This window comes from Sapajus apella, unplaced genomic scaffold (genome assembly GCF_009761245.1).
Source record: "Sapajus apella isolate SASKATOON/1434 unplaced genomic scaffold, GSC_monkey_1.0 scaffold809, whole genome shotgun sequence".
NCBI classification, from domain to species: domain Eukaryota; kingdom Metazoa; phylum Chordata; class Mammalia; order Primates; family Cebidae; genus Sapajus; species Sapajus apella.
The window spans coordinates 18,184-27,393 of record NW_022437735.1 but is presented as its reverse complement, the minus strand read 5'-3'; the positions used below and the strand labels follow the sequence as shown (position 1 = coordinate 27,393).

Here is a 9,210-nt window from a genome sequence, read left to right as displayed (position 1 = left end):
AAAAAAAAAAACAAAAAAAAAAACACAGAGAAGAGGAGGGGAGCTGTCACCCTCTGAATGCTGACAGCACATGGGCTGGGCCTCTGCCCACTGCATTCCAGGGCCCCTGACTCACTTGCCAGGCCCAGAGAGACGAGCAGGGGCCTGCCACCAAGTCCAGGCTGGGGTGAAAGGACCCGTGTGAGGGCCTCAGGGTTTAAGCTGTGTTCCTGGGGCCAATCTGGCCCAACAGCCCTGCTTTGCCCCCTCTCCTCCTCTTCCTCTTGCGATCTGAGCCAGTTTCATTTGTGCCCCACCCGTGTGCCCTTCCCTTTTCCAGTGCAGTAAGGCTCCAAGTGCTGGGCTCCTCTGTAAGAAGGAATGGGTTTCTTCACGCCCTCCAACCTTTCCTAGAGGAACTCTGAGAAGTAAATCCTATGTGGAGCACCCCCAACTAAGGAAGGAATTTCTGTAAACCAGGCAGGATCCTGGAGGCATGTGCAAACTATATCCTGATACCACCCCATTCATGATTTAACCCCAGGTTTCAAACCAACTTGCTGCTGCCCAGTTCAGGGAAACCAAGAACAAAGGCAGGGGAGAAAGGCACAGATGGGTACCATGACAAGGAAGAAGGGGCCACGAGTCGGTGGGAAGAGGGGGCACTCACCTTCTTACAGAACACTTGGCAGCTGACTGATGACTTGAAGACCAGGTCTTTGAGGATAGAGGCAAAAGGGGTGACCCCAATGCCCCCTCCCACTAGCACTGACACCTCAAACTTATGCCACTCCTGGTGGCCCTCTCCAAATGGTCCATCAAGATACAGCTGTAGGGAAGGGCATGGGTTTGAGTTAAGCTTGGCCACCACCATAGATCTGAAGTCAGAAATGAGAGGGAGGGAAAGGCAGATACATATATGGAGTGAGGGGAAGAGGAGGGTTTGTGGCATTATCTGGAACAACCAGTCTCTAGGTGTGGGGAGGGAAGGAACAGAGTGGGGAGTCTAGTGCTGCCAGGCCAAGGCCTTCAAAGGAGATATCGGAGCATGTGACACATCTGGCCTGGGTCTGGTACCTTTGGGTATCTGGCACATCTGTCACCCGTCGGGGCTGAGTAAATCTCCCTGAGGCGAGTGGTCCAGGGCCCTGCTGCCCGGATGTGCAGGCTGAGTGTGTCCTCATGGGGTGCGGAGGTCAGTGTGAAGGGGTGGTACTCAGTGGTCCCCAGAGCCAGGCAAGCAATCCGCACCCACTGCCCCGACTTGTACTCAAAGCCCTGGGGCCGCTGGAACCGCAAGTAGGTCACTCCTGGGGAGGGATGGTGGGTGGAGGCTGCTGCCCTGAACCCAGCAACAATGTGGCCTCCAGAGAGCTCCCCACCCGCAGCCTCAGCTCTGCTTCTGGAATATGACTAGGGAAGCCTCCGCCATCAGAGCTCACCCTGAGGGAAGCCAGGCAGCCCTGGGGCTGAGGGTCAGCTGGGCAAGGGGAAGCCTCACCTGAGCTTCTCTGCTCTGTGATGAGAGAGGCTTGGTCCTCTGGCAAAGAGCCAAAGAGCTCTTTCTACCAGCTTTTTTTTTTTTTTTTTTTTGAGACAGAGTCTCACTTTGTCACTAGGCTGCAGTATAGAGTACAGTGGTGTGATCTCAGCTCACTGCAACCTCTGCCTCCCGGGTTCAAGCAATTCTGCCTCAGCCTCCTAAGTAGTTGGAACTACAGGCACATACCACCACCCCCAGCTAATTTTTGTGTTTAGTAAAGAGAGGGTTTCGCCATGTTGGCCAGGACTATCTCCATCTCTTGACCTCATGAGCTGCTCACCTCGGCCTCCCAAAGTGTTGGGATTATAGGCGTGAACCACCATACCCAGCCCCCATCAGCTTCTTTGTCCTTGCCACCCAAAGCCCCTGCCAGCTCCACTGGGCCCAACCAGGAAACTATGTGGTATATACTCTGCCTCTGCCTCGTCAGCTCCCTAAGTGCCACCAAGCTGATCTCCTGCCAGGCTAGTACCTGAGGGCAACAGCTCCGCCTTCACCACGCTGATCTCCACCTTTTTCCGGCTCAGGCTCACCAGCTTGTCACCCCCATAGATGATTGCTGGGACCAGGAAGAAGATATGGAAACGGGGCAGCTGGATCAGAGCAAAGCTACCGTGGATGATGAGCTGGATGGGGGAAAGAGCTCTACTCAGACCTAGCGACACCCGCAGCAGAGTGTGGGGCCAGCTCAGGCCTTAGACCCTGCATCCTTCCCTGCTGGTATATCCAACCCCCACCTTACCACATACCATGCTCCTTTCAGGACGCAAAACCTCACCACTCCCAACTCCATCCTCCATAGCATTCCATGAGGAATGAGAGTATTTTCCAGATCTCTGACACCACTCTAGACCAAGCGATGTCGCCTGTCACCTGGACTCATGCAGCAGCCTTCCAGTGGAAGTAGGGCTTTCACTTGTCTTGCCTCACTATAATCCTGTCTCTTCAAGGCAGCCAGTGTGACTTTCTAAAGTTCATCGTATCATGTTCATCCCCAGCTTTAAAAGCTTTGGTGGCCTTCCCATTGCACTACAAGGCCTCGCAAGTACTCTGACCTCTAGCTGCTAGCCATTCTCCCCTCCCTGTTCCTCATACATGGCAAGTCCTTTCTGCTTTAGGACCTTTGCATCTCCTGCCTGGAATGTCCTTCTCCTGGTTCTTCCCATGGCTAGCTCAATCTCATTTTTCAGGTCTCAGTAGAAACACCACCTCCTCAGGCCTCCGTTCAGTCCTATCTACCACATCTGCCGGTTGACTCTCTTAGAGTATGCATTGTCATGCTTATACCCATTACTGGAGATAGTAAAAAAAAGAAAAAACAAACAAACAAAAAACAGAGTATGCATTGTCATCCATAGTACTTTCAGTTTTGGGGAATGGGGGGACAGAGTCTCGCTCTATTGCCCAGGCTGGAGTGCAATGGTTCGATAGCGGCCCACTGCAACCTCCGCCTCCTGGATTCAAGAGATTCTTCCTCACCCTCCCGAGTAGCTGGGACTACTGGCACCCACCACCACACCTGGATAATTTTTGTATTTTTAGTAAAGATGGGGGTTCCACCATGCTGGCCAGGCTGGTCTTGAACTCCTGACCTCAAATGATCTGCCCACCTCAGCCTCCCAAAGTGCTGGGATTACAGGCATGAGCCACCACACCCAGCCAACAGTACTTTCGCTTGCACATTCATTTACATGTTTACTGTTGTTTTTCCCACTGGACTGAAGGAGTAGGGACTGTTTGCTATTACAGGCTCCTAGCAGTTTCTGCCTGGCATACAGAGGCACTCAATAACTGTTGGGGAAAGGCTTTTCCCCAGTTTATCCTCTCCTTTTCCAGGCTAAGAATAACTAACTAGTTTCCCTTTTCCATGAAATAACTGACAGGTATCATCCAGCTCTGGTCCTTTCCCTAGTAAGTTCATCTAACATGGTCAGACACTACTTGGCCACATTCTTCCCATTTGCTTGCTCCTGAGTCTGGCCCAGTCTGACTTCTGCCTCCACCTTTCCTTAGGACCTTCCCACTGAGGGCCCAGCAGCCCCACAAATGGCCAGATCTCAAGGTCTCCTTTCAGGCCACATTGGCTCCTACTCTTGGCAGCCTGAGGCATAGTAAGCAACCTCTTGCCAACTTCTGCAGCAATGCTCTACTGCTTCTCCACTTTGGTCCACTGGCTTTCCATCTCCTCCACTGGCTTCATTCCTGCTGCCACCCCCAGTCATGGGTGTTGCCCAAGCCTGGTTTTGTCACGCTCTGCTTTTCTCTTTCTCTTTTCTCTGTCACGCTCTGCCACGTGGCGTGGCCTCTCAGCTGAGCCACAGCCCCTCAGTTTCAGCTACAGCCTCCACATGATCACCAGCAGCATGTCCTGCTACAACCTAATGCCCTATAACCATCCACAGCCAGGCCTGTCCCCTCTGTCTCCTGAATATCCTATCACCGTTCCCATCTCTGCACCTGTGCTCATGCCCTTCCTTTTACCCGGATTGCTGTTCAGTTTCCACTCTGCCCTGTCAAAGCTTAGCTTGTCTCTCCCAGACTCTTGGCCCAAGTCCAATCTTCTCCTCAAAGTCTTCCCTAGCCAATTTAGCCCAAGTGAAACTCCCTTCAATGAACTCCTATAACTTCCTGTTTGGAACACTCCGCTCAGTAATTAACCCTATATCAAGTGTTCATTTTGATCATTTCATAAATGTGCCACTTTGTCACAGCGAATCCTAAGTTCCTAAGGAAGAGATAAGAGTCTCCCCCTCTGCTGCTGGGTGCTACAGAAAGCTAGTACACAATAGACCCTTAACAAATCTTTTTTTTTTTTTGAGACAGAGTCTCACTTTGTTGCCCGGGCTGGAATGCAGTGGTGTGATCTCAGCTCGCTGCAACCTCTGACTCCCGGGTTCAAATGATTCTGCTGCCTCAGCCTCCTGAATAGCTGAGACTACAGGTGCGTGCCACCATGCTTGGCTAATTTTTTGTATTTTTCGTAGAGACGGGATTTCACCGTGTTAGCCAGGATGGTCTCAATCTCATGATCTCGTGATCTGCCCACCTCAGCCTCCTAAAGTGCTGGGATTACAGGAGTGAGCCACCCCACATGGCCAACAGATAGCTTTTAAACTGAACTCGGTTCTGCATTTAGGAGTCCCTTCCCCCAGCTGACTCTTCCTAGATTCTTGAACCTTTCCCTACAAGACTAACTGAAACCTCTCTGAGCTCTTTGAACTGGCTCTTCCTTCCCCAAGTTCACTGTTTCATTGTGGAGCCTACACCCACCCCCAAGGCTTTCTGAGCCTCCAAACAGGCTGAGCACAATGGCAGGGTGATGTCATGCTGCTCTGTTTACACACCCTATTTTGTGCTGGCTTTCCTTTTAAACCACAAGGCTGCTGCAAATTCCTTGTTGGCTGGTGGGATGGGGTGGTGGGGGTAGCCAGCCAGCTCAGCCTCTGAGGTGCTAGCCCTGCCCTCTTCTGCCTGGATCAGAAGACTGGCCATTCTTCCCCAGGGTCTAGTCTATGCTAGGGTCCTTTACTTGTAATTTCTCTTTCTGCTTGAAGTTAAGTGGTCATACCTGGGATAAATGGGAACGAAGAGGGTGCTTTTGCCCTGATGAGGGGAGCCCAGATGAGATTGTCCCAAACTGAAGATGAGTATAGCCTAGCATAGAGGTATGCACCTTTCTTTCTTTCTTTTTTTTTTTTGTTTGTTTGTTTGTTTTAGAGAGGGTCTCCATCAGTGGCCCAGGCTGGAGTGTAATGGCACGATCTCGCCTCACTGCAACCTTCACCTGCTGGGTTCAAGTAATTCTTATGCCTCAGCCTCCTAAGTTAATTTTTGTATTTTCAGTAGAGAAGGGGTTTCACTATGTTGGCCAGGCTGGTCGTGAGCTCCTGGCCTTAGGTGATCCACCCATCTTGATGTCCCAACGTGCTCGGATTACAGATGTGATCAGCCACTGTGCCTGGCTGCAGCTTTCAAGCCCCTGACTTTCCTGCTTGCAAGAAGGGTGGCTTAGAATCCTAGTGATGCCTATACCCCAGGACAAATCAGAAAGTGCTCTGGGTCTTAGGGAGCCTGCCTGGCCACCCTTGTGGATTTCTCATCTAGTTCAAAGTAGCTACTTTATCACCAGGAACCAGAATGTCATCTCCACCCCCATGAGAAGCAGTAACCAAGAATGCTAGTGCCCCACTCATTATTGGGAAAAGGAAGAGAGAGGGTAAATTAGTCACAGCTTCTACAGAAAGAGATTTCTTAGGAAACGTACATCATCATGCCAAGGCTGAGTAGTCATCTTCAGAACTGTGAAATGCTGAGCCACAGGCAAGATGAAACAGACCCTGCTGTCAGTGAGGACAGAACTGCACCTGAGAGAAGGCAGGTCAGACAGCAGGAGCCAATCTGATCGAGGCCATGGTATAGTGTCTCTTTGTTTCAGCACGAAGGAAAGCCCTGTGTGCCATTCTGCTGCAGGGAAGAGCTGGAGCCTTGGGACTTGGTTTAGCTTCTAAATGAGGCCCTCAGAGTACCATTTGGGGAAACGTCTCTGTTCACGAGGAAGGCAGGCAAACAGAGCCACAACACAGGGACACAGAATCAGTTCGGGAACTAAGCAGCTAAACAGCCAACGAGAAACCCAAGGGAGGCAGGAGGTAGAGTCTTAATCCATTTGATCAGCTGGGCACTGTGGCTCACACCTGTAATCCCAGCACTTTGGGAGGCCAAGGTGGGTGGATCATGAGGTCAGGAGATTGAGACCATCCTGGCTAACATGGTGAAACCCCGTCTCTACTAAAAATACAAAAAATTAGCTGGGCATGGTGGCACGTGCCTATAGTCCCAGCTACCTAGGAGGCTGATGCAGGAAAATGGCTTGAACCCAGGTGGCAGAGGTTACAGTGAACTGAGATTGTGCCATTGCGCTCCAGCCTGGGTGACAAGGCAAGACTTCTCCCTTCTCAAAAAAAATCATTTGATCGGCAGTCCATCTGAAGACATTTTGAAGAAGCTTATATGCTGTACAAGTGGCAGTTAGTGGGGTGTTATGAGTAATGCCCCCCCAAATAGGATCAGAACAAAAATGGCAGAACCCATTTAATATAAGTTTCTTCAAAAAGGGTGATGTTCTTTTGGGTGCAAGTAGTCCACCCAGGAGCCAAACGCAGCCACCCAAAGTAGGGAAAGACTAGCTGGGCAGAAGTGACATAGAGGTGTCTTTGAGGAATGGAGATCAGTCTGGCAGGGCTGCTACTGCAAAACCCATGCTAGGGAGCTGACCTTCCAAGTGCTGCATATTTGGGTCATCCTACTGGAGAGCCCTGTACTATCATCTCCACCTTCAAAGAGGGATGTGGAGAAGTGAAGAGGATGCTTCAGATAACTTGAAATAGAACGAATGTCTCAACCCTCCTTCCCTCTCTGGATATGTCCTACCCATACCCTCCTGGCCTGGCTCAACACCAAAAGCCCTCACCAGGACGTAGAGCAGGATGTAGAGGTGGTGGGTCAGCCAGAAGCCCCGGAAGCTGCAGCGGCGGAAGTGGTGGGAGGCGAAGACATACATGATGGCCAGGACCAGGAGCAGCACAACCCCTGTGAGGCCTGCAACGTGAACATAGGGTGGAAAGCGGAGGAACAGTGCCATGAAAGGGGGCTATTCTGGGGCTTCCAAGGTCCCCTCTTCACTCCACTGCCCAAGTTGGGGTAAGAATATTCCAGCATTCTCCTCTGGTCCTCTCTCCCCATACCATGATCACAAGTACCTTTTATTTCAGCAGACCTTATTCATTTTTCATAGCCCTTGTCACCATGATTTTTTTTTTTTTTTTTTTTTTTTTTGAGAGAGTCTTGCTCTGTCACCCAGGTTGGAGTGCAATGGCGAAATCTTGGCTCACTGCAACCTCCGCCTTCTGAGTTAAAGTGATTCTCCTGTCTCACCTTCCCAAATAGCTGGGACTACAGGCATGCACCACCATGCCCAGCTAATTTTTGTATTTTTAGTCGAGATAGGGTTTCGCCATGTTGGCCAGGCTGGTCTTGAATTCCTGGCCTCAGGTGATCCTCCCACCTTGACCTCCCAAAGTGCCGGGATTATAGGTATGAGCCACTGTGCCCAGCCGATTTTTCACCCATGTCATTATTTGGTTTTTGTGTGTCAGTTTCCTGACTCTCAGGTTTTCAAGTACAAGGAATGGGCTAAGTTTGCCACTGAATCCTAGTGCCTAGTGCAGTGGCCTGGCACACCGTGGGCCCTATATAAATGTGTGCTGAATGAATGGATGCACAGGGTGTCCGCTCTGGGCCAGACAATGGAAATGGCAGGCCTGCCCTCACTGAGTCAAGGTTTGGTCCTTGTCCCTGCATCACTCTTCACTGGCTGCCACAGCACACAACATGAGCACTGGCACTGTTAGTGGCTGGGCAGCACCACACTCCCTGCTCATCACCAGAGTCCCCAAGTACAACCCAGAGTTGGTGGCAGGCCCCTCCTCTCACAGGGGATGCAGGCCATAGTTATATAGGGGGATAATACTGGAGCCAGGGCAGGGTGGGGAGGACAGAGAATGGTCCCTCAAGTGATCAAGGAGGAGAGAGGCAGAAGTTAAGAAGATTAGAGCCCTGAAGTGTAAAAAAGCAAAGGTTAAGAAGGGATCTAACCAAAGCCTGTAAAGTCCTAAAAGGAGAGGAGAGCATAAACACAGCCTTATCCACTAAATCTCAGTGTGCAGGAATTAGCAAGCACCCTCTGAAGTTCAAAGCAGATCATTTTAGGATTAAAAAAAAAAAAAAAGCCATGCTGTGTTTCACAGAGAGGAGCCAGTATAGAGATTGTGTTACCCCAAGGAAGGAACAGACTGAAACTATAAATAGCTTCAAGAGAGTTTGAATAGATTCACAGCTAATAGCTCTAAGATGGGTGATTATAAGGAGTTAGGAATATCCCCCAAACACTCTTTTCAAGGCATACTGGGTAGAGGCCTCTGGATTGACAAAGAGCCTGACCCCTCCCCCATGCAGTTGGGGTACAGCGTTTCTCCAAGCTACAGTTATGGTATGTGTGTGTGTTGGAGGAAGAGGTAGCCACTCCTATTCCACTGGAACTAGTCCAGAGTAGGACGTATTTCTCCTACTACCCCTACTAGAGGAGGAACTAGCCCAAAGTAGGGGCAGAAACCCAGCTAAGCTCCTGGGAGGAGGACTGCATTGCAGAATAGTCTAAGTCTCCTGCCACCTAGTAGTATCATCCGGCCAGAGGGCAGAGCCTGGGTCACCAGAAGAACTGAGTGAGTGAACCTGGTCTGCTCTGGGGTACAGAGAACCCAGAGCCTTGAGCTCACAGTCAGGTCCAGAAATTCATGGATCAGGGAGGGTTCTTACCTGGTACAGTCTGGAAGAACCACCAGTAATACTTCTGGGGAAACTCAGACCTGTGTGAAAGGGACAGCAAGGAGAGACCCTGAGAGATCTCTGGGACTTCCAGATGGGACCCTCTAGGGGAGGCATCCCAACTCAGACACCAGTCTCTCCTGCTGACTTGGCATTGGGGGCTCAGGCTGGTCACTGTCTGTCCTGTAACCTAGAAAGTGACACTCTCCTCCGAGCCAGAGAATTTGTTTCTTTCCACCCAAAAGGAATCCTCCCACTACACACACACACACACACACACACACACACACACACACACACACACA

General features: G+C 50.8%; 1 protein-coding gene across 2 annotated transcripts in view; it reads right to left on the bottom strand.

Annotated features, from left to right (window-relative positions):
• Window positions 1-6: 6 nt before the first annotated feature.
• The window catches only part of LOC116546369 (dual oxidase 1-like), a 27,371-nt gene continuing 18,167 nt past the window's right edge, over window positions 7-9,210 (bottom strand). For both annotated transcript variants that reach the window (XM_032272646.1, XM_032272645.1), the window contains 5 exons: window positions 8,897-8,946; window positions 6,993-7,120; window positions 1,995-2,148; window positions 1,057-1,289; window positions 7-808 (listed from right to left, as the gene is read on the bottom strand). In XM_032272646.1, coding sequence (XP_032128537.1) covers window positions 527-808; window positions 1,057-1,289; window positions 1,995-2,148; window positions 6,993-7,120; window positions 8,897-8,946 — 847 coding nt within the window. In that variant the 3' untranslated portion in view covers window positions 7-526. The remainder of the gene's footprint in view (window positions 809-1,056; window positions 1,290-1,994; window positions 2,149-6,992; window positions 7,121-8,896; window positions 8,947-9,210) is intronic.